Source organism: Lynx rufus, unplaced genomic scaffold (assembly GCF_022079265.1).
Source record: "Lynx rufus isolate CCGP_SWC_20201006 ecotype Redwood Valley unplaced genomic scaffold, mLynRuf1.p SCAF_8, whole genome shotgun sequence".
NCBI classification, from domain to species: domain Eukaryota; kingdom Metazoa; phylum Chordata; class Mammalia; order Carnivora; family Felidae; genus Lynx; species Lynx rufus.
The window spans coordinates 89,557,125-89,583,430 of NW_025814896.1; the positions used below are offsets into that span (position 1 = coordinate 89,557,125).

Below are 26,306 nucleotides of genomic sequence, written 5' to 3' on the forward strand. Positions count from 1 at the left end.
TGGATAGGATTAAAAGAAGATTAGACAATACAAAAGAGAGAGATCAGTGCACTTGAACACAGCAATAAAATCTGTCGCATATGAGGCAAAGAGAGAAAAAAGACTGGGGAAAAGACAGATCTTCAAGTCATCTACGGGATTATTCAAAGTTGTCTAACATAGATGTAACTGAAGTCCTAGAATGAGGATGGGAAAAGGACAGAAAAAATTGTTTGGAAAAACAGTATCTGAACATTTTCCAGATTTTAAGAAAATTATAAACCTACAATCCAAAAAGCTAGACAAACCACCAGGAGGATAAATTCACATAAATGCATGCATACACACATATGGACACCAAAGTGAATCAAAATCAAATTGCTAAGAAAAAATGACACAGATAAAAGTTTTAAAACAGCTTAAGGAAAGACACATTAAGTACAGAGTGACAAAGATAAGACTGCTCACATACCTTTCCTTCAGAAACCACATAAACAAGAAGACAAAGAAATGCCATCTTAACTAATGAATCTTTACACCTAGAATTCTATGCCCTTCGAAAAAATTTTTCAAAAACAAAGGGTAACAATAAGATATTATGTCACTCACCAAGATGGCCATAATCAAAAAGACAGACAATAATAAATACCAACATACTGAATTTGCAGAAATTGAAATCTTCATATGCTGCTAGTGGAAGGCAAAATGGCATAACTGATTTGGAAAACAGTCTGATTTGGAAAACAGTTCCTCAAATGGTTAAACATAGAGTTACCACGGGATCCAGCAATGCCATTCCTAGGTATACAGCCAAGAGAAATGAAAACATATGTCCACACAAAAACTTGAAACAAAAATTCATAGCAGTATTATTCATAAAAGCCAAAAAGTAGAAACAACCCAAATGTTCATCAACTGATGAATGGATAAATAAAATGTGGTATATCTATACAATGGAATATTATTCAGCAATAAGAAGAAACGAAATACTGAAATATGGCATAACATGGATGAGTTTTGACAATATTATGTTAAACGAAAGAAGCCAATCACAAAGAACCACATATTGTAGAATTCCATTTATAGTAAATGTCCAGAATAGGCAAACCTATAGAGACAGAAAGTAAATTAGTAGTTCCCAGTAGCTGGCAAGTTTTCTGTGTGTGTTCGGGGTTGGGGGGAGGGTAGTAACAACTAAGGGACTCAGAGTTTCTTTTGAAAAGAATAAAAGCATTCTAAAATTGATTGTAGTGATAGCTGCACAACTCTGTGAATACAATAAAAACCACTGAATTATACATTTTAAATGGATGAATTAATAATGTAGAAACTATATCTCAAAAAAAGCTGTTAAAATATTTTAAACAAAAAGGATATTAAAAAATAGACCATGTAAAGACTAAACAAAAAGCAGTAGTGGCTATGTTAATACGAAACAACATTTTTTAATTTTTTTTTGTTTTATTTATTTGAGAGAGAGAGAGAGCGAGCATGAGTCGGAGAGAGAAAGAATCTCAAGCAGGCTCCACACTCAGCACGGGCCCTGCTGCACGGCTCAATCCCACAACTCTGGGATCATGACCTGAGCCAAAATCAAGAGTTGGCCGCTCACGTGACAGAGCCACCCAGGCACCCCAACATATATTTAAAAAAAAAAAAAAAAAGAATATTACCAGGGATAAAAAGGAACCTTCATAATAATAAACTGGTCATCTCATCAAGAAGATATAATGAAGATATAACAATGCTAAATGTATATGCACCCAACAAGAAAGCTTCAAAATACAACAGCAAGAACTGAAAGAACAGAAAAAAGAAATTTGCAAATCCACAATCATAACAGACAATCTCAACATTACTGTCAGCAATTGACAAATACAAAATCACTAGGATGTAGAAAACCTGAACAACACTGTTAATCAAGGGTATCTAAATAACAGTTAAAGAATGCCCTATTCAACAACAGAATATACATAATTTTGAGGTATACATGAAATTTTCACCAAAACGGACCATATGCTGGGTCATTAAAACAAGTTTCACCAAACATTTAAAAAGTTGAAATCATACATCTTACATTCATGAACACAGTGAACTAAAATTACAAATCAATTTTTTTAAACCTGAAAAATCTACTACTTGGAAATTAACCAATTCATTTCAAAATAATGAGATTAAATTTCTAAAATCACAAAGGAATTAAAACATTTGAGATAAAAGGGGGAAAAAAACACATCATCATAAAACAGGTAAGAGCAGTTAATGCACTGCTAAGAGTAAAATGTACAGCTTTAAATGGCTACATTAGAAAATAAAAAACCAAAATCTACCTTATAAAGCTAGAAAAGAGGGAATGAAACCTCAAGTAAGTAGGAGAAAGAAAATACTAAAAATAATAGCAGAAATCAGTAAATAACAGTAAAACCTAAAGATGCTTTTCAGAAAAAAAATTAGTGCAACTGATAAATTTCTAGCTAGAATAATCAAAGAGACCGAGAGAGAAAAGACACAAATTATCAACTAAGTAATGAAAGAGAAAGCATTACTACAGAGCCCACACGTGTTAAAATTATAAGAGAATATCCTGAACAACTTTGAGATGGACCAGCATGGTGTGCAAGGGACCTAGTGGAGTGTGGAGGATGTCCATATACGAAGGCAGCCTGGCATGGAGTGTCAGAGCCCAGGAGAGATGACAAGGGCATTCAGCCAGGACTTACAGTATTACAGCCCAAGTGGAGTAAGGAGGATACCATAGAGGAGGGCAACTCAGTGTGCAGTGTTGAGAAGGTAAAGAGTTGCAGTGACAGCAATGATACGTGATTAGTTTCACACAAGGAAATGATTCAGTAAGTAAATGTATTAAGAGCAATGAAAACCAGGTTACTCACTAATAAGTACACCAAGCACATATATCCCAGCTTCTACATAACATTCTCTACCAAAAGAACCATAGTTACTTGGAGAGTTGCCTGATTCCAGGGCTGCAACAGGCAGAGTATAAGATGAACCTGAAAAATACCTCCTTCGTAACAAAGTCCTCCAAAAAGTGAGAGGACATATTAAAAGGACATAGAAGCCAGACATAGAAGCACCACTGGTGCCATTCAGCATAATTTGAACAAGATAAATCATACTAACAAATCATGACTCATCAAATAAAATAAGAAACTGTGAGTCCATACTGACATAAAAAAAATTAAAGTGAGGGGCGCCTGGGTGGCTCAGTCGGTTAAGCGGCCAACTTCGGCTCAGGTCATGATCTCACGGTTCGTGAGTTCGAGCCCCGCGTCGGGCTCTGTGCTGACAGCTCAGAGCCTGGAGCCTGTTTCAGATTCTGTGTCTCCCTCTCTCTCTCTGACCCTCCCCCATTCATGCTCTGTCTCTCTCTGTCTCAAAAGTAAATAAACGTTAAAAAAATTTTTAAAAAAAATTAAAAAAAAAAATTAAAGTGAAAATCTGATGAAAAATGATTAACTTATATAACTATAAAATACCTCCCCACAAAATTTTTAATTGCAAATGTAAAAAAGAGCAACCTTACAATGCAAATGTCTGAAAGACACCATCTTAATCAAGTAATCAAAGTGGACATCATCGTTGATAGGACAAATAAAATTTATGTGCCACCTGTAAGATGCAATGAGAACACAGCACCCCCTTTGTGATATTCCAGCCAAAGACATAAAACATGAATCTAACCATGAGAAAGTATCAGACAACTCCAAACTGAGGAGCATTCTACATAAAAATTGGCCTGTAATATTCAAAAGTGGCAAAGTCATGGAAGTCAAGGAAAGACTGAGGACAGTTCCAGGCTGAAGAATAAAGAGACATGACCATTAAATGCAACACACGTTTTAAACTGGATTCTTTTGCTGTAAAGAACATGATTGAGATAATTACCAAAATCTGAATTGGGAATGAGGATTAGATGCTACTAAAATATCAATGTTAATTTCTATTCTCTGTTGCATTGTGGCTGCACAGAAGAGTGTCTTTATTGCTCGGAAATCACACTAAAGTATTTGGGGAGGGTGTCACATTAGCAACTTAAAACTGATTCAAGAAAAAACACAGTTAATTTATACTGTACTTGAGAATGTTTAAAAATAAAATTTTTTAAAGACCACAAAATAAATGATAATAACAAAATTTACAACTACTATAACAACAAAAAGCACTAACTTTACAAAGTTATTAGATAAGCCATGCATTGAAAGAAAATATTTGCAGGATATTCCTAATAAGAGGAAAAGGTATCCAAAGCATATTAATGAATTCTAATAAATGAAAAAACAACAAGAACAAACCTGAGAGAAAAATGGGCAAAATAATGAAAGAAAATCCAAATGCCCAAAAACCAATCTCACTAGTAATCAAAAAAATGAAAATGCAGAATAATGGTCTATCATTTCATAATCATCAGACTGGCAAAAACCACAAAGTCTCACAATACAGATGTTACCTAAAGGTGGAGTAACAGACCTCCCCAAAAAATGACAGCGGGAGACTAAATTGATAAATCACTTTGGAGAATAATATCTAGTAAGAACAAATACATGAAAATCCTTTTTTTGATCCAGCTGATCTCTTTCTAGGTATAAACCATATACCAGCAGAACTGGTACTACCTGGGAGCTTGGTAGAAGATGCCTAATCTCCAGAATGGCCTCAGACCTACTGAATTAAGAATCTACATTTAACAAATCCCCATGTGATTTGTATATATAGCAACATTTGAAGAACATAGTTCTCAAGAAACCCTGAATGTGTGAACAAAGAGACACAAACAAGAATATTTACTGAACCACCGTCTGCATAGCAAACAACTGGAGACACATCGAATGTCCTTCACAGTATGTGAGGACAGCTATCTTGTAGCAACAACAATCCCAAAAATCTCAGTGTCTTAAAGCAAAGGTTTATAACTTACTCATACTATACACCCATACCAGGTTGGCAGAGAAGTTCTGTTCACTGCAGTTACTAAGGGATTCAACCAACATCTTGAAAGTTACCATTGGTCACACCCAAAGGAAAACAGACCTCTGGAAGGACCTTGTGCTAGAAAGTAACTGCTAAGCCCAAAAGTAACATTCACCACTTCTGCTCACATCTTATCAGTCACACAGCCCAATGGAGCCCAGGAAACATAATCCTACTATGGCGCCAGAAGAAGACTGAGCTGGAAGTATTGGTGCACAGCACTTATAACAACTACTGGAAATGAGAGGGGAAATGTGAATTATTTACATAATGGACTATTATGAAGGATTAAAGTAAGTGAACTAGATCTATATACATAAATAAATTCTCCATTAGTGTGGAAGCCGCATAACAGCAGATATTTTTGTCTGTTTTCTTCAGAGCTGTACCCCCAAGAACAATGCCTAGCATATAGTAAGTAATCCATTCATTTTTGTGGAATGAATGAATGAATGAATGAATCTCAAAAAAACCCGACTGAGAACTATTCATGTACATGTTTTTAAAAACACAAAATAATACAATATATGATTTGCAGACGTTAAAAACATGGACTAGAAAGACACCAAATTTATGATACTGGTTTCCTCAGGGGAGTAGTGAAAGGAATAGGGTTGAGGAAAGGGACATAAATCTTATCTGTAATTGTAAAAAATGTCTATCTTTACCTCTCTCTGTCCAGATATGTCTATATACGTCTATGTGTATTTATATATATATATAAGTCAAAACTGGAAAATTATTAATATCTGTTAATTCAGAGAAGCTGGTACACAGTGTTTTTTTTTATTCTCTGTAATCTTCTGTAATTTTAGAATGTTACTAAGAGGTTATCAGAAAAATAACACTACTTTCATATCTCACTGAACAGAACTTCTCCTATTATCTTACCTACATTCTCATATGTGAACACATCCTCCTGGGAAAAAGATGGGTGTCTAAGAAATTCAAAAAACTTTGATGCTTCATGCTTTTTAGGCTTTAAAATTCTTGAGGATTTAATGGTTTTATTAACAATATTTCTATTGTTATTCAATATCACATTTTAATTCTATACTTTTTCCCTTGAAACCTAGGTAAAAATCAACATTCCAGAAAGATGTGTCCTGTTTATCAGACAGCCTCACATACCCCCTCATACTGCAGCACACTCCAGGGTAGGGAGGGTGGGGATGCTTACTCTAGCTTGGGAAGAAGAGCGGAAGAGTCACTATAGACATTCCTTTGGAATAAAACCAGAAGAAAACAGCCTCCATAATCATGTGAACCAGCTCCCTAAAATCAATCAGTCAATACCTCCCTCCCTCCCTCACTGTACACATAGACTTCCTCCCTGTCTCTCTCCCTCGCTCTACTGATTCTGTTTCAGGGAAGAACCCTAAGTCACCCCTGCACCAGAACCAGTAATCATTTTTCTACTACAATACTAAACCAAAGCATGTTTCTCCAATAAACTACCACTAAAAGTTACGTGTTTTATCCCTGAAAGACCAGGTCTTCTAAAAACCAAACTATGAGTAGTGTTTTTCTTATTAAACATGATATATGGCAAAATACATCAGCATACCAGCAGTGTATATAAGTAAGTCTCAGGATGAATCAACAGATATACAAAAGGCTAGAGAGGATGTTATACGGACTTAATTGTTTCTTGAAAGGTTAGGCTAAATATGGACCTTAAAACTATCCTAATTAACAGAAATTTTAGATAATAAAAAATATTCAATAAAACAATCTTACCTTTTAGTTTTCATCTGGTCCCTCAGTTTGCTATACATCTCTAGGACTTGAAAGAAAAGGGGGAAAAGAGCATATAAGTATTATTCAGAGCAAGTGAAAACTTATTAAAGCTAAAGGAATTACATCAAGAATCCTAGTCCATTTCCAGCTCCTCACCTGGAAGACACAGCATTAATTTATCAACAGTGGCTGAAATATTTCTCTGTTGTAGTCGACACTGCTTCAGCTCTTCCATTGCTATTACCAGCTTGGCAAGAGGAAAAAAAACTGAATTATGCCAGTAGCTGTAAATAAAAAGCTTTCAGTCACATTTTTCCACCCTGTGTTCAATTCATCAGAAAATCCCAGACAGTTTCATAGAAAGACCTGCCAAGTGAACTAAGAAACTACCTTTCTCAACTAGTAAAACATTCCTGCGTGGTTTCCCATTTTCTCCCCAAGATACATACTATACTGGAAAAGGCCAGCTAAAGTGGAATCCTAAAATCCAGGGGCTATCCAGAAGAAAAGAAAAAACTTGCAGATTTTCTCCAAGCCTTACTCAGACCCTTCATTATGCTTGGTTTCATCAAATCTTCTGAGAAGATCCTATGTTTCTCTCATCAGTGTGAGGCTCCTTGAGGGAAACAGTCCTCCCTATATTGCTTCAGTTGGGTTTTAAACATAATCTTCAACTAAATCTCTATTTTAACAAATAAACCACATGCTTAGAAGTTATGGCTTTTCCAAGAGTTCCAGTTTAGGGAAGAGTAACTCACTTTTCCTTCCCATTTGAAGTCATACCACACTACAACTAGAAGAAACTGCATTCTCTGTGTAATTTTAAATATGTGAGACAAACTTTCAAAAAACAGTAATCTACATAGCTTTTTGTGGTACTCATCCCGAACCTATACCTAAAAAACGTTATCTGCTTAGGTAATACCATACAAAAAAGAGAGAGAGAGAGAGAGAGAGAGAGAGAGAGAGAGAATAGCCCTGATTAAGTCATTGATAAAACAATCAAAAGCTAGTCTTAAAAATTATTAAAACTAAGTAAGTACTAGTCGGTAATAAAAGTACATGACACAAAGAACAGTGATGGTCTGCAAGTCAGAAAATAATTGCTATGTAAATTTTAGCAAATCATCTGTTTTAGTTTCCTCACCAATAAAATGGCGATAATACCTGTCCTGATTTATCATAGGCCTGTCATGGGAATCAAGTGAGAAAAAGGATGTAAAATAATCTTGTAAACTCTGATGGCTTAAATGGCAATTATATCAATTAACAGAATCACTGATTCACTTTTTAACAAATATTTATGGAGCACCCACCTTGTGCCAGTCACTGTTTAGGCAGGCAGAGGGAATATGGCAATGAATAAAACAAACAAAAATTCCCGACTTCACGGAGCTTAATTTCTAATGGAAGGAGACAGACAGAAAACAAACATACCGCTAAAAATATGTAATAGTAGAGCACGATAGGTGCAGTGGAGAAAAATAAAGCACAAAAAGTAAAACTAAAAAGAATGCAGGAGTGAGAGCGAGTCTGCAATTTCAAATAAAAGGCATCATTAAGAAGGGAACATCTGAGCAAAGTCTGAAGTAGAATATTGGGGAAAAAGCATTCCAGACAGAGAGAACAGCAGTGGCCACTCAAGTGATTTAAAACCACAGCTACGAAAAGCTACATCCTTGTGCTCACTTTGGCAGCACATATACTAGAAAAGCTACATCCTTTCTCATTCCACTTTCTAGCGGCTATATTCATTTAATTCAGAAAAACATTAGGAGAAGCAATGATAATGTCCAAGTTCCTCCAACACACTGCTCTTGGTCTTCTAAGCCATCAAGAATGCAGTCATCACAAGAGAATGACAGGAAACAGAGAAGATTTGTTCAAAAGGTAAACCGGCCTTACTTCCTTTCCCTCATGTTGCAGTTTTCTATTAGTATCCGTCACTTGATTCTGTGGAGAGAAGACAATTTAAACTCATAAAAAAACAAACATTTAGACAATTGTTGGGTAAGATCAACATTTTTTTTTAACTTTTTAATGTTTATTCATTTTTTGATAGAGAGACAGAGTGTGAGTGGGGGAGGGGCAGAGAGAGGGGGAGACACAGAATCCGAAGCAGGCTCCAGGCTCTGAGCTGACAGCACAGAGACCGACATGGGGCTCGAACTCATGGACTGTGAGGTCATGACTTGAGCCGAAGTCGGACGCTCAACCGACTGAGCCACCCAAGCACCCCAAGATCAACATTTTAAATGAAAAGACTAAAAACAGTTATTCAGATACTTTCAGGATCCCAACACGTTTTGGTTTAATGGCATTCTCTTGGGTCTAAATTCTATCAACTTTTCTACTCAATGTTTTCTACTGCATGGTATTTTTAAAAATCAAAGAAAACAAATTTACTGACTGACATGTTCAGCTTAGAATATTCCAAACTAAGACACTATAACAACTAAAGATCACACCTGAGTTTTGGAAAGAAAAGAGAGAAAACAAAATAGAAAAAATTACCCAGAGAACCTTCACATCTCTACTATATGTACAAAGAACAAATTTTACCATAGATATTCCTCACTTCACCAATGTATTCCTGGAAAACTTGGGTGTAAACTGAACTTTTAACTCAGTCAAATTTTCCGTTTATTATCCTAATTTTATTTTTTTATTCTTTTTTTAAGTTCATTTATTTTGAGAAAGAGAGAGAGCACAAGCAGGGGAGGGACAGAGAGAGAGAGGGAGAGAGAAAATCTCAAGCAGGCTCAGTGCTGTCAGTGCAGAGCCCAACACGGGGCTCAGTCTCACAAACCATAAGCTCATGACCTGAGCCGAAATTACGAATTGAATGCTTAACCATCTGAGCCACCCAGATGCCCCTATTATCCTAATTTTAGAAAACATTTTATCTTCTTTTTGAAAATTTTTTAACTGTGCTGTTATTTTTGACAGAAAGAGAGAGAGACAGAACACGACTGGGGGAGAGGCAGAGAGAGAGGGAGACACAGAATCTGAAGCAGGCTCCAGGCTCTGTGCTGTCAGCACAAAGCCTGACGTGGGGCTTGAACTCGTGAACTGCAAGACCATGGACAGATCTGAAGTTGAACACTTAACCGACTGAGCCACCCAGAGGCCTCTTTTGGATCATTAATTCAAAATAGTTCTTAACACTTCCGTATTCTCATTTTTTTTTTGAAATTAATCAATCTCTTCATCAGATAGTCAAAACTATGTAAACAGGCCTTAAAATTTATCTAGAGTTCATAATTTAAAGGTGCTGGCACCAAGTTTTTTGACATCCACTTTTGGAGATTCAACTGATATAAAAAAAATTAAGTATACAGAATAGTAATTTCCTCACCATGTCGATATTATCAAAACATGAGCAGGGGCACCTGGGCGGCTCAGTCAGTTGAGCATCCAATTCTTGATTTTGGCTCAGGTCATGATCTCATGGTCATGAGCCTGTTTGAGATTCTCTGTCTCCCTCTCCCCCTGCCTCTCTCTCTCTCTCTCTAAGCAACAACAACAAACATGAGCAATATTAACTTCTAAAGCTTTCTTTAATGGAGGCTTTCTACCCCCCTTCCACCAATAACTGCCACTCCTTACACTTTTAAGACATTCCCTTAGCTGAGTGTTTCCTATTATGTCCCTTAGAACACCAAGAAATGTTAATAGGCACTCTTCACATGCACCCAGAGGTGCACACAGTGCACAGATAGATACACACACACATATACATACACACACACCAAATATCCCACTAAAATTCAGTGGGAAATTCCACTAAACAGGTTACTTTAGTCAGGACTTCTTGAAGCCTTTAATATTCTGCATGTACCATGAATGTCCAATAAGGGGGATATCATACAGAATGTTTTCCACATTTATTTAACATAACACCCTTTTACTGAGGATCATCTTAAGAAACTAGTTTTTCAGGAATACACATCTGAAAACTTTTCCCTACACTATATACTACACCTGGAGTATCATTTTCAGAGCAGATTACCACAAGCACCTCCTTTTTTCACAGACAAAATAAAACCCAACCTTCTCCAGAAAGTCTTTATGAAGTAACAGAAAAAGAAGAAACCCTCAAACCTCCTCTTTACTATTTAATAGTACCACATGTGAAACACTTGGTTTTACTGGACTATTAGCTCAACATGAATTAAAAATTAAGAATGTAGCTGTCCCAAATGCAGAGCTAAGACAACACTAATAGAAGCATTGTCTAAATGCTTCTAAAATGCTTCTAAATGCTTCTAAATTGTCTAAATTACGGGGGTCAAGAAACTATTTTTGCAAAGGGCTAGGTAGATAATCTCTGTTGTAACTATTCCTCTCAGCCACTATAGCAAAAATGCAGCCATAAACAAAACGTAGATGAATGGGCATTGCTACATTCCAGCAAAACTTTATTTACAAAAATAGGAGACAAGCTGGATTTGGCCTGCAAGACACAGTTTGCTGATCCTTCGTCTGGAATCAGTAAGATGGTAAGACTCTAAGACCACATGATAAGAATTACATTAAGATGCCATGTTTTAGCAAGGCCACTGACAACTGAAACACGGTTAGATGGGAGTATGTTTGGAGAAGAACTCAAAGCTACACACATGAAAAATAAAGGTTATTTTAGCCCAAAGATGGGTAAAATATTCATTTAGAGATACTATATACTATCCCTGGACACTATACACTATACCTGAATAACAGGTATCCATCAAATATCTGAAAAGCTATCACAATAAAGGTGCTAAAGTATCTGAAGGGCGATCAGAAGAAAGATGCTGCCCTAAAAATAGTGCTTATTACTCAAACTAATAAATGGATGTTACTAGAACATAGGAAAAATATCAGCTTAATATAAGAAAAAGCTTTCAAGCTATGTGAATAAAAATGGGGTGGGATGCCTTGAATTGTACTGCTATCCCCCCCCTTCACAGTAGTTATTCAAGAGTAATTTGTTTTTTAATCCTAGATATCTCATGAAATTCCACCTTCCATGAATCTCCTAAATTCAAAATCATGGTCTCTATTTACCTTATAAAGACACAATTTCTAAAACTTTTTTAACCTCAAACTCTTTGCAAGAACATTTTACATTGCAACCCGTACACAAGTTTAAGGAATACACGCAAACACGCAAACACACACACACACACACACACACACACACACACACACATGCATGCCTGAAGTAAAATTCCATGTAATACATGCTATTATTTTCTATTCTGTTCTGTTCTATTTCTTTTCAATTTTTATTAACAATACTGATTATGGCCCCCTAAACTGATCTCATGCAAATGATAGTTCTAAAACACATTCAGAGGTGGGGTGCCTGGGTGGCTCAGTCGGTTGGATGTCCGACTTCAGCTCAGGGCATGATCTCATACTCCATGAGTTTCAGCCCCCACATCAGGCTCTCTGCTGACAGCTCAGAGCCTGGAGCCTGCTTCAGATTCTGTATCTCCTTCTCTCTCTGCCTCTCCCCCAACTCGCACTCTGTCTCTCTCTCAAAAATAAAATAAAAACATTAGAAAAAAATTTTTAAACACATTCAGAGGAGCCTAACCAATGCTTCTAATAAAGATAATTACTATTTCAATACTATTATAACATAAAAATGAAAGGAAATGGGGTGCCTGGGTGGCTCAGTCAGTTAGGTGTCCAACTCTTGATCTCAGGGTCTTGAGTTTGAGCCCTGCGTTGGGCTCCATGCTGGGCATAGAGTCTATTTAAAAAAAACAGAGAGAGAGAGAGAGAAGAAAGTATCCTGCTGATCCAGGATGCTACTCCATGTAGAAAACATAAACATAGAGAGAGATAATATATATACTATGAATCAAAAGAAATAGTGGGTGTTCTAGAAAGTGTAGTTTCTCTTCATTGTTATGTTAAAATAATACTGACAATAGTTAACATTTAACCTTGTCCATTTTCTAAACATTTTTTCTAGAGTTCAAGAATCTCAAATTTTCATAGGTTCTTAAGCCAGGTTGAATGGATCCCTCCGAGAGCAAAACCTCCCGGGTGTGCCGCTAGACTTTAATAGCCTCAGGTTTCAGAGGAAATGAGTGGAGCCTGAAGCAGTCAAACACCCTGAACTGGCAGTCATGCTTTCTCTCAGGGGCATCTTGAGTAATCTGAAGGAATTTGCAACCTGGAACAATTTGGAGGAAGAAAGAGGAAGGGAAGATGAGTACCAAGCGGCCAGTGATACCAGCAACTGGTGAACATTATGGGCAATGTTCAGTGGTCCTGCCAAGGAAAGTATTCTGCCCCATAGCTACTTCAGTGACCAGAGGCAGAGCTTTATGCTGTCCCTCACAGACAAGGGGCCTGGAGAGCAGAGGGAGAAGTTTGGAATATACACATACAAGAAACACAGAAAAGAACAGCCTGAGGTGAGAATGGAAAGTTGGGATGGCTGAGTGAGGACAAATAGCACACATGGCTCCTGGCAAGAGCCCCATATCTTTGTTTTTAGACATTGCAGATACTTCTGTTCATCTGAAGCCTCAATTGTCCATTTCAGCCTTCAAAACTTCATTGTAACTTTTTATTTTAAATGTAATCAAATCGGGGCGCCAAGGTGGCTCAGTTGGTTAAATGTCCAACTTCCTAAGGTCATGATCTCGTGGTTTGTGAGTTTGAGTCCCACATCACGCTCTGAGCTGACAGCATGGAGCCTACTTGGGATTCTCTGTCTCTCTTTGTCTCTGCCCTCCCCAGTGCATTTTCGTTCTCTTTCTCTCAAAATAAATAAATAAACTTAAAAAGATTCTTTAAAAAAGACAAATATAGTCAAATTGTTCATACTTTTTAATTGCTTACTATATTAAGTAAACATTTGTAATACCTTCTCATGTAAGATATTTTTCTAAAATACACTGTAGTTTATTATTCTTTTAAATGAATGTACCAAGATTTATTTTACTAATCTTCTACTAAATGACTTTAAGGACATTTAATGACTTTAAGTTTTACACATTAGAGGGCAGGGCAGGGGAAAAATAATTAAGTTAAATTAAATTTAGGGGGTGTAGGTCGCTCAGTCGGTTAAGAGTCCAACTCCGGCTCAGGTCATGATCTTGTGATTCATGGATTCAAACACCGCGACAGGCTCTGTGCTGACAGCTCAGAGCCTGGAGCCTCCTTTGGATGCTGTGTCTCCCTCTTTCTCCGCTCCCCAGCCCTCCCCTTTCACACTCTGTCTCCCTCTCTCAAAAATAAACATTAAAAAACATTAAATTAAATTAAGTTTTACACATGAAAAAGAAATCATATGAACATCCTTATACATACACCTATATAGCCTTAGAATAAGTCTTTAAAACTATGTGGAGTCTGGGGTTCCTGGGTAGCTCAGTCAGTTAAGTGTCTGACTCTTGATTTCGGCTCAGGTCATGATCTCACAGTTACTGAGTTCGAGCCCTGCATCAGGCTCTGTGCTGATGGTACAAGCCTGCTTGGGATATTCTCTCTCTCTCTCTTTCTCTCTCCCTCTCTGCCCCTCTCCCACTCACACTCTCTATCTTAAAAAAAACAAAAACAAAAACAAAAACAAAACAAAAAAAAACTACGTGGAGTTTTAAGTACTCATAAATAAAATTGCTCTCCTTGAAGAGCGTAACAATCTATACTCCAACCAGGCATTCCCTGTTTGATTGGTATCATATCTCTACTCTTAAATAGCATTTTTTTTCATCTTTTCATTTAATTAAGTGACATTTTATTGTTTAAGTCAGCATTCCTTTAATTTTCTAAATTGTAGAGTTCCTTTATATTTCTTCTTATATGAACCATATGTTAATGTCTATTTCTCAGTTTATTAGACTGTTCATATTTTTCCTTTTAACTTATAAAGACTTTTTCTATGTTAAGGATATTAATCACTTAGCAAATGTATTTTTTTCTTTTTTTGGCAAATGTATTTTTAAATAGCTTTTATTTATTATTTATATTTTTAACTTATATGTAGAAAAGATTCTTTCACTTTAATGTTGTCATTTCTATCAAATATTTTCTTTCTGGCTCTACGAATTTTGTTTAGAAATGTACTCCTCAGTCCCCAAATCACATAAATATTCACCTGTACTTTCTACTAGTTTCTTTATGGTTTTGTCTTTTCTATTTAACTGTTTTGTTCATCTGAAATTAATGTTGATATATTGAATGAAAAACAGATCAAACTTAATTTGAACTAAAATAGTTACGCATTAAGCACAGTAACAACAACAACAAAAAACAAAACAGAAGAGCTGTTACTTTTGGAGGGGAGAGTAAAGAGAGCAACTGAGAAGGATACAAAAGAGATTTAATTGTGTTGGAAATAATACACTTCTTAAGAAGGTTGGATAGCTGTTGTACAGCTCCATAAGCTCTTACTTGAAACCTTGGGACCCACTGTGTTTTGGACTCCAGAAATTTGGAGATTTTATAAAGATAATATGGCACATATTGTACATTACATAAAACCTCTACCCAATGGGTAGTAGGACAAGATCCCACCATCAAACACATTAATAATTCTGCAGCAAAATACAAAATTTTACATTAAATGAAACATTTAAAAGTTTGACAGCTTCATGCAGGTTAGGTTTTACAGTCAAATTAGCTGATAAATCACTGTAGCTTTAAATAACCCACTTTTCCCCTCAATAAAGTTGCTTCTTTGCTTTTCTTACCAATGTATTGTTTTATAGGAATTTCACACTCACTATCAAGTTCATCTTTTTGGGATCTTAATCCAAATTCCAATAAGAGAAAGAGGAGGAGGAAGAGAAAAAGAAGAAGAAGAAAAAGAAGAAGGGAATGAGGGAAGGAAGGGGAGGGGAGAGGAAGAACAGGGGAGAAGAGAAAAAGGAGAGGGGAGGGGAAGAAAAGGAGAGGGAAAGGGAAGGGGAAGGGAAGGAAGGAAAGGAAGAAGGCAAGAGGAAAGAAGGAAGGAAAGAGAAGGGAGGAGTTGAGAGGGGAGGGGAGGGGAGGAAAGAAGAAAAAAGAAAGAAAGAAAGAAAGAAAGAAAGAGAAAAGAAAAAAGAGAGAAAAGAAAAGAAAAAAAAGAAAAGAAAAGAAAAAAAGAGAAAGAAAAGAGAGGAAGGAAGGAAGGAAGGAAGGAAGGAAGGAAGGAAGGAAGGAGGGAAATTAGAAACATAAGGACTGGAAAGAATGAAATAAAGCTGTTATACTTACAGAGCATATGAGTGTTACACAGAAAATTCAAAAGAAATCCACACACAGATTATTAGAAATAATGGAAGAGTTTAGTGAAGTGGTTAGATTTAAGATCAATAAGCAAAATCAGTTATCCAAGATAAGGGACCTGACCAATATGGCTGATCTCCTTCCTATATTTGAATCTGTCATATCAAGAATGAACTCCCACACTTTGGTAAAAGATACACCACAGCTACCACTGACTTTTTTTTTCCCTGTGACCTTGGTTGCCATGCTGCAGAGACTTCTGCAGCCACACTCTACAAGCCTCTCATCCTACAGTGATGCTTTTACCTAGCAAGGAAGTAGATGGATGACACGAAGAGTCAACTGGGTTTCTATTTGAAAGAAACAGTTACTGATTCTGTTGCTGGTTCTCACCCACATATAGTTATCCAAAATAAAGTTTAACTTTATTCTGTATTATTATTCTGTATTAACTGTATTCTTATTAGCTAAAATAGTCCCAATTATCTACATTTCAGTACAAATTCCTTTTCTTGGTATCTTGACTACAAACATGGACCCTGTAATGTACTCCCTACTCCTTTAGCACTAATCAAAACCCCAGCATAGGACAGAAAATTAGTCTCTCTTAGAGTCTCCTTACTTTGAGTTTCTGGGCTTCTCCTCTCACTTTCAACAGTTCAGTTATAGAGTCCACAAAGCCCTGGTAATGAAAGTTGCACATTTTCTCAATTTCTCGGTCATGATTACGGATGCGAGTTTCAAGCTTCTCCATGAATCGTCCATGTTCTTCACCATCATAGACAGACCTTTAAAAAAAAAAAATTGTATGAAGATTACACCAGATTTACTTCTAAGAAACAGAAACAGAATTATAAACCCAGAAGCAAATTTATGTGGAAATTTCATACTGAAGGTACATTAACCACAGAGTAATCCAATTATATTAATATTGACCCAATTCTAGATGAGCGGTTTTTTAAGGAAAATAGAAATTCTGCTTCCTATTCATTGAAAAATATTTAAATGTGACAATATTCATCACAGAATTATCATCATAAAGTGAAAGAACTGAATTGCAATTCCTTTGCACTTTCCTTTCTGAAACTTACCTAGAAAAACTCAATTTTGAGTAAAGCCAAATATTCAATTACTCCACGACTATACCCAAGAAGCTGATGCCGCCGGAGAAAAACACAGCTGAGCTGGGTACTCAGGTTAGCAATATAATCCCAAATCTAAACTGGGCACTCAATACATGCTGCTAGATAATACTCCTAAATCTATTCCCCCCACCACCACCACCACCACAACATCACTTTGTATTCTCCAAAATAACTATGTGTAAGAAACTTACTTTCCCCTCTCTTCAAATGTCCATCCCCTCACTCTCAGCTGCTGACTTGACCACACACTTCACAGGAAAAAGAGAGAAGTATTTCTCTTTTTCCCACTAAAATGAACGAACCTTCTTACCTCTCACTCTGTCCACTTTCCCGTAACAAAGGAAAAACTGTTTCCAGCTCTTATCTGTCAATCTTTGTTGATCAAGAACTTTATACCTTTAATTATTTCCTTTTATCCATCCCTTACACCATACATTTCCCCACTCTACTAAACCATTCTCGTGGGTATATAAACAGGACCTTAAGAAACTGTCCTTACCTATACATTTCTCTCCATCTTATTTCTCTGCTCCCCTTCCAGTAAAACTCCTTTCCCCTTCCTCACCTCCCAATAGTCAGCATTCATCATGCTCCACTTAATAGCAGCATTTGCTGTAACGTGATACACTCACCCTTCTTGAAACAATCTTTTCTCTAGAATTCCGTGATACCACAATAGTGTGGTTTTTTTTATCCTTTCACTAACATGCCTTCTCAATCTCCTTTCTGGACTCCTCCTCTCTATTCTTTTTCTAAATATTCTAAAACAACTTATCTTTTCTACCTATGCTCTTTTACCAAGCAATGTCATCCCATGCCATGGCTTTAAAATACCCTGTACATAATAATGACTTCCTAATCCACACCTGTAATTCAGACCACTGCACTGAGCACTAGACTCAAATACCCGGCTACCATTTAACAATCACAACTGGACTTTTAAAAACCATCTCAAATTTAAAAATCATCTATCACCAAACTATCTCCACTCTCCAACCTGTTCCTCCCCCAAATCTTCCCACCATTCACCCGCCTCACCACAACTAATAGCACTCTCCAGTTACCGAAGTCCAAAATCCAAACGCAGGAATTACTCCCAATCCACCTCTTTCTATCACGCACCCTATCCAATTGATCAAGAAGTCCTAACAATCCAACCTCCAAAACATATTTTAATAGTGGACTGCATCCCATTATTTCCACTAAAACTCTAGTCCAAATCTATATCATTGGCACACTACTAATAGCCTTCCAAAAGTCTCCATCTCCCCATCTCCCCATCTGCCTGCCTGTATTCAGACACCCTCCACACAGCAGTTAAAGTGATCTTTATAAAGCAGTAATTCATATGTTATCCTTCTGCTTTACCAAAGAAATAAAAATTTGGAAAATTCATTAAATTGTTTTGAACCTGTTAACACTAGTCTGGAAAATGTATGGTCTTTACATTTTATTGATTTAACTTGAAAGTGGAAGTTAATTGTAGAAAGAAAAAGAAAATGGCTTCTCTTTACCAAAGGAATAAAAATCTTAAATCCTTACCACAACCTATAAGATCCTACACAATCCAGACTCTGATTATCTCTCCAACCTCATTCCTCTCTAGTTCCCACCCCTAGCTTCCCTCCATCCCCTATGTTCTAGCTACAATGGCCTTTTTTGTTGTTTTTAAGGCTTTTCTTCCCTGAAGAATTTTGTTTTTGCTGTTCTCATGTTAGTAATGCTCATTCTCTGAATCTTCAAACAACTCTCTCATTCTCATCATCCATGGTTTGTTGTCTATCTCTCCCCCCAAACCCATCCCAATTAGATTATAAGCTCCAGGGCAAGAACTTTGTCTGCCATATTCACCACTGTACCTCTACAAACAGTGCCAAATAGGTGGTAGGCAATGAGTAAACATTCATTCATTGTTGACTAAATGAATGAGTAATACTATCTCTAAAACCTCTTCGACATCTGACATTTGTTTAACAAATACACGTGTGTTCATTACCAACATTTTCACATTCTAGAATCATTTGTGGGTGCCAGATCATGACCCTCATCTTGCATACTCTCCTCAGCAGATCAGTTCCATTGCCCAAAACTCAGCAGTAACTACAGATAATACATATACAAGTTTGGCTTCCACTAAAAATTCTAAACACTTACTGCAGAAAACCCAGAGCAATCTATATTCATTCTCCTTCTTTTGAAATAAAGAGGAGAGATCTTCAAATAAATTATAAACAATCCCCATGCTGACAATTAAGACACAATATAGAGGGACACCTGGGTGGCTCAGTTGGCTGAGCGTCCAACTTTGATCTCGCAGTCTGTGAGTTCGAGCCCCGCATCACGCTCGGTGCTGACAGCCTGTTTTGGATTCTGTGTCTCCCTCTCTCTCTGCCCCTCCCCCACTCACACTCTGTCTCTCTCTCTCCTTCAAAAATAAATAAACATTAAAAAAAAAGACACAATATAGAAGAACCACTTGCCTGAAGGAGCTATTTGAAATATGAACACAAGACATAATCTACCATTGACATTTCAACTAACTTCAAATAAACATAAATTTCTCCTTCCAAAGGGAAAGAAAAGAAAGGTTACCATGTGAAGATACTAATATTCCTTGCCACTCATAGAAAAGCAATAACCAGTAAAAATGTATCAGTCTAAATGAAATGAGCAGAAAGTATTCAATATTAGACTACTCTTTGTTTTCAAATTCAGTTACAGCTTGACCTAGTAATACTGTTAAGTAGCACATCTACTTCCTTCTACTATGTACAATCTCTTCTTTTTTTTCCTTTCCAGTATCTATATTAATATCACAAAAGACAACTCAAGGAGAAGAAAATCCCCAAATTAAGAAATTCATAACATGTCAATAATGCCTCCCTAGTTCCCTGAACTTCCTATAAAATAATATAAATCAAAGAAAGAAAGGTAGATTTTCGTTGCCTGACTGTGTAGCCTTGGTTTTAGCAATGCAACTAAGCAGCCAACTCAGTTTCTCTGACCCTCAGCTTTCTCATTTAGGAAATAGAAGGCAATCAATTACAAATTCTCTTAAGTATCAGCCTACTTTCTACAATTAACTTCCACTTTCAAGTTAGGTCAATAAAATGTAAAGATCATACATTTTCCAGAATAGTGTTAACAGGTTCAAAACAATTTAATGAATTTCCTACATCCTTATCACTTAGCCCCTACCTATTTCTCCTATTTTACAGCCTTTATGATTCTACTATTCTCTTTAATTATAATAATGTTGAATAACATCAAAGGTTTACAGTGGATCCCTTGAGTATCTTGAGAGTTTAAAAAGTTAAAATAAACATAAAACCCACATATTTAAAACAGGGGTGTTGAACTATATTTAATAAACTTGTGTTCAATGGGTATGTTTCAAGAAATCCACATTTTCCAGATTTTATATGTGTATAGGGAGAAGCACATATATGTAATTTTGGGGGAAACTGATCCACAGCTTCCATCTGGTTAACAAAGAGGTTAAAAATCACTGATTTAAAGGTTTTGCTTCAAATTGCCCAGCACAGGAAAAGGCAATTATAGATCACTACTTAACAATTCAATTTCTACCAGCATTTCAAGTGTATCTGAGCCTTACTCAGTACTAACCAACATTATCTATCAGATATAAAATGTTAAAAGCAAAAATAAACAAGTCTTATATTCTGGAAAGATTATAGACCTACGAAAGTTAACCTAATATTTGCAGTCAACAGTGCACTTGAACAAAGAGTAGCTTCCCCACCCCCCCAACCCCAAATAAATGACTTAAACTAGAGAAAGACTGCCATCTAGTGATGACCCATTTCTAATATTCCTTGAAACTTTTGACTTGTTGTGTCCAAGTAAGAGACTGCTTAAAAATCTAAAACCTGTATTCTATAATACCTCCTGGCCAATGACTTATAACTAGTTATTAAATGATACTTTATATAAAGCACTTTAATATTTAAATTTCCATTTCTAATATAAAGCAGGATTTACAGAAAAGCTATATGCTTTTAACGTATCGGTGCCACAGGTGTGCCACAGTTAAATAAGACTATGAAATAAACAAACTGCACCACTGCATTATTTGTCATAAGCCAAAGAATATTCTAGTACCTAGTAAAAGAGAAACAAGAAATGCTTAGGAATTAACAAGTTTTTATAGCCTAAATTTTGAGTCAACCACATAAATGCTGCCTTGTAGAGTCTAATTTCACCAAAAAAAGTACCCAATACACAAAAAACAACCACATAAACACATACACACAAACACACGTGCACACACACACCGGTTTTTGCAAAAAGTAACATGTTTTATCCTAGTGGCTATATCTGATGCATACTTTCAAACATCCCACCTAGATTTCATGGGCATTTTAAGAGACAGATTTTAACTGCTAAAATGGCACTTCAGGAATTCTATTCAACAAATACTTATCATTCCTCTGTAACAAATCATTACAGGATTATATCATTTGCTACAGCCTGTATCAGCTCTAATCTGTTTGTCCAAAGAGGAAAATAATGTTATGAGCATATGTTATCTCATTTAAATCCTTTGCTCCTTATAAATTAGACATAATTCCCATCTTATAAATGAAGAACTTGAACCCAAGGAGATGAAGCAACTTGCCAAATTCACACAGCTAGGAAGTGTCCTCTGTAGTACATTGGTCTGTCCAGCAAAGAAAGTAAAATGGTTCCATGAACCTCTAAAATTTCAGAGTTGAAAGAGGTCTTAGAGACAGAATACAAAGCTATTATTGTACAATGGAGGAAACTGAGGCTAAGGAAAGTAAAAATGCCATAATGAAAATTGCATTGCTTGCTACTGATACATCTGGAACTGACTCCCAAAGAAAACACAATTAGGAAAAGCTCATGCTGGACACAATGCTTCAGGGGTTTAAAAACAAAGACACAGGGGCGCCTGGGTGGCGCAGTCGGTTAAGCGTCCGACTTCAGCCAGGTCACGATCTCGCGGTCCGGGAGTTCGAGCCCGCATCAGGCTCTGGGCTGATGGCTCAGAGCCTGGAGCCTGTTTCCGATTCTGTGTCTCCCTCTCTCTCTGCCCCTCCTCCGTTCATGCTCTGTCTCTCTCTGTCCCCAAAATAAATAAAACATTTAAAAAAATTTTTTTTAAATAAAAAATAAAAACAAAGACACAGGGCGCGTGGGTGGTTTGGCCAGTTAAGCGAACAACTTCAGCTCAGGTCATGATCTAGCGGTTGGGTTCAAACCCAGCGACAGGCTCTGTGCTGACAGCTCAGAGCCCAGAGCCTGCTTCGGATTCTGTGTCTCCCCCTTCTGCTGCCCCTCCTCCGCTTGCACTGTCTCTCCCTCTCAAAAATGGATCAACATTAAAAAAAAAAAAAAAGAAAAAGACACACATGCATGCGCGCGCGCTCTCTCTCTCTCTCTCTCTCACACACACTTCTACTTCAGGATGAGTCCGTTGCCTATTAGTTGTGCCTACACAAAAGCTATTCCATTCTTCTTCCTGTTGGAAGAGCCCCAATTTGTTCTGGTGTTTCACCTTCCCATCCTACTCCAAGAGGTAAGTACAAACTAATCCGTAAACCAATCATGGTTATTCCATTCCCCATGTCAGTGACCAGTTAATAGGTGACACAACTCGCACCAATGAGAAATAAAGAAAAGTCTCAAAGTGAAGATCCAAGAAGACGTTTTTTTCCTGAAGGATGCAGGAAAAGAAACTGCTTTTCCTACTTCAGACACTGTCCAATACAATGTGTGGGGATGCAGCAAACATCCCAAGGTGAGAGGAGACAGCCCCAACAATCTGAGGATGGCAAGGGGGAAACCATGAAAAACACCTGGGTCCTTGATGATGAACCAATGCTGAAACAGTCCTATTTCCCAACTTCAGAGTACATGAGTTAATAAATTTCCTATTTTAAGGGCAATTTCCAATTTTTAGGAAATTGCTTATTTCCACTTTCCCTCAATATTCTATTACTTGCAAAGGAGAGTATCCTAAATGCACAACATTGTTCAGTCTTCAAAGGTAGTAGGTAAATCAAAGAAAAAGCCAACAGTGAATCAAAGTCTACACAATGCTAAGGAATCCTGTTCCCAGGACTGCTAGACTGCTTTCCCCATTTTCTTCCAGTTAAGAGTTAACTCCCTTCACTCCTCAAATCTCAGCTCGCACCTTAATTTTTCTAGGAAACTTTCTCTAGTTCCAGAGACTCTGTGTTCCTCCTTTCTTATGAATGCCATCACAGAATTTATTAAACTATATTCTGATTGCCCATTCACTTGTCAATTTCTCTTACTAGTTCTCACTAGAACATTAATTTCCTGTGGGCAGAGATTGTGTCTTGCCCATTTTATCTCCAGCTTCTAGCACCGAGCCTGGCCCGGAGGAGAGCCTCCATGTATGCTAAAGATGGAGAAATGGAAGGAATGGTAGGAGTCTAAGATGTAGGTTTCTTTTATTATTATTTCAAGTTTTTATTTAAATTCTAGTTAGTTAACATAAATGGTAAAATTGGTTTCACGTGCAGAATGATTCATCACCTACATATAACATCCAGTACTCATTACAAAATGGTGCCCTCCTTAGTACCCACCACCCATTTAGCCATTCCCCAGCCCACCTCCCTCCATCACCCCTCAGTTTGGTCTATATATTTAAGAGTCTCTTGGGGTGCCTTGGTGGCTCAGTCAATTGAGCATCTGACTCTTGATTTCAGCTCAGGTCACGATCCCAGGGTCATGGAATTGAGACCCGTGTTGGGCTCCACACTGAGCATGGAGCCTGCTTAAGATTCTCTCTTTCTCTTTCTCTCTCTCCCCCTCCCCTGCTCATGTTCTCTCTAAAAAAAAAGTTTGGGGGCACCTGGGTGGCTCACTTAAGCGTCCAACTCTTGATTTCGGCTCAGGGCATGATCTCGCAGTTTGTGGGTTCAAGGCCCCCCCAGGCTTCACACTGACAGTGGAGAGCCTGCTTGGGATTCTCTCTCTCTCTCTCGCTCGCTCGCTTGCTCTTTCTCTTTCAATCTTTCTCTCTGCCATCAAAAATAAATAAATAAACCTTGAAAAATATAAATAAAAATAAAAAAGTTTCCTATGGTTTGCTTCCCTCTCTTTTTTTCCCCGTTCCCCTATGTTCATCCGTTGTTTCTTAAATTCCACATATGAATGAAATCATATGGTATTTGTCTTCCCCTCATTAACTTACTTTGCTTAGCATAATACACTCTAGCTCCATCCATGTTATTGCAAATGGTAAGATTTCATTCTTTTTGATGGCTGAGTAATATTTCAGTGTGTGTGTGTGTGTGTGTGTGTGTGTGTGTGTGTGTGTGTGTGTACACACACCACATCTTCTTTATCCATTTATCAGTCAATGGACATTTGGGCTCTTCCCATAATTTGGCTATTGTTGAGAATCCTGCAATACACATCAGGTGCATGTGCCCCTCTGAATCAGTATTTTTGTATCCTTTGGATAAATACCTAGAAGTGCAATTGCTGGGTCATAGGCTAGTTCTATTTTTAACTTCTTGAGGAACCTCCATACTGTCTCCCACAGTGGCTACACCAATTTGCACTCCCATCAAAAATGTAGGAGGCTTCCCCTTTCTCCACATCCTCACCAACATGTGTTTTTTCCTACGTTTTTCATTTTAGCCATTTTGACAGGTGAGTAAGGTGGTGTCTCATCATGGTTTTGATTTGTATTTCCCTGATGATGAGCAATGTTGAGCATCTTTTCATGTGTCTATTAGCCATTTGGATATCTTCTTTGGAGAAATGTCTGTTCATGTCTTCTGCCCATTTCTAAACTGAATTGTTTATTTTGGGGTGTTGAGTTTGATAAGTTCTTTATAGATTTTGGATACTAACTAACCCTTTATCAGATATGCCATTTGCAAATAGCTTCTCCCATTTCGAAGGCTGTCTTTTAGCTTTGTTATTTCCTTCACTGTGCAGAAGGTTTTTATCCTGATGAAGTCTCAGTAGTTCATTTTTGCTTTTGTTCCCCTTGCTTCTGGAGATGTGTCTAGTAAGAAATTGCTATGGCCGAGGTCAAAGAAGTTGCTGCCTGTGTTCTCCCAGGATTTTGATTGTTTCCTGTCTCACATTTAGGTCTTTCATCCACTTTGAACTTATTTTTGTGTATGATGTAAGAAAGTGGCTCAGTTTCATTCTTCTGCATATTGCTGTCCAGTCTTCCCAATACCATTTGTTGAAGAGACCATCTTTTTTCCATTGGATATTATTTCCTGCTTTGTCAAAGATTAGTTGACCATAAGATGTGGGTTTCTGATTATCTCAAAGACAGTTGAATAATATCACATCAAACAAAGTTTAGCTGTTGAAATGTTTTCAGAACCAAGGAGAACTTTAAGACACAAAGACTGAACATTTTTCTTTTTGTTTTGATTAATCCAAGAAAAAAATCCAGAATTTATTCTGGTCTTTTCTTTTTCATATATTTTTTTTTAACTTGTGTCATGGTTTTTAGTCTTGAAACATTTTCTTCTCATTAAGCTCCATAAAAGCATCATTAGTATTTTTGTTTATTCCAAAAGTTAAAAATAAAGTGGAAAAACAGATTTGAGCATGATGTTGAAAGAGAAACTACAGAAGGTCAAGTGGAGTTTAAAGTTCCTTCCTCTTCTTCAGTTCATCTATCACTTTAATTCAGACCTTTACTATGGTAATGTGGATGCTCAGAGTATATAAAGGTGAAAGTAGATCACTGTATATTATCATCAAGGACAGGGGAAGCACATACTAGTTAAGGAAGTCTTAACTGAAGACTACACCCAAATGTCCTTGCACTGCCACAGGAGATCAAACACATTTAAATCCTTCTTCCACCCTACAGATACCAAGGTATACAACTGGCTTCACCAAAACAGTCCATGCAACCAAAAGAATGTTGTGATGGAGATCTCCTTCAAGGCAGAAAGGGGACCCCACACATGATGGCTTTTTTGATGGTATTTTCAGAGAGATAAAAACAGGGTGGAGAAATGTTAACTAGCACCTAGCTAAAGAGCTTACTAAAAATCTGGTATTGGCTAAATAGCACGGCAAAGTGGAGAAGGGGAAATTGTCACAAAACATCTGTCAAATCAACAACAGCCTATTGGAAAATAAACTAATGAAAGCAAGGAAACAGAGACCACCATAACTGCTACTGTGACAGCCACACTGTTAAGGACAATCTATATCTCTATCTACCCTTAAACA

The 26,306-nt window shown here is 37.1% G+C and overlaps 1 protein-coding gene across 1 annotated transcript in view; it reads right to left on the minus strand.

The window, feature by feature from the left end:
• The window catches only part of EXOC6B (exocyst complex component 6B), a 612,716-nt gene that overhangs the window by 509,321 nt on the left and 77,089 nt on the right, over window positions 1–26,306 (minus strand). Inside the window, exons 2-5 of the mRNA XM_047067750.1 lie at window positions 16,547–16,712; window positions 8,614–8,661; window positions 6,865–6,955; window positions 6,709–6,754 (exon numbers count right to left, since the gene is read on the minus strand). Of these exons, the coding sequence (XP_046923706.1) occupies window positions 6,709–6,754; window positions 6,865–6,955; window positions 8,614–8,661; window positions 16,547–16,712 (351 nt within the window). The remainder of the gene's footprint in view (window positions 1–6,708; window positions 6,755–6,864; window positions 6,956–8,613; window positions 8,662–16,546; window positions 16,713–26,306) is intronic.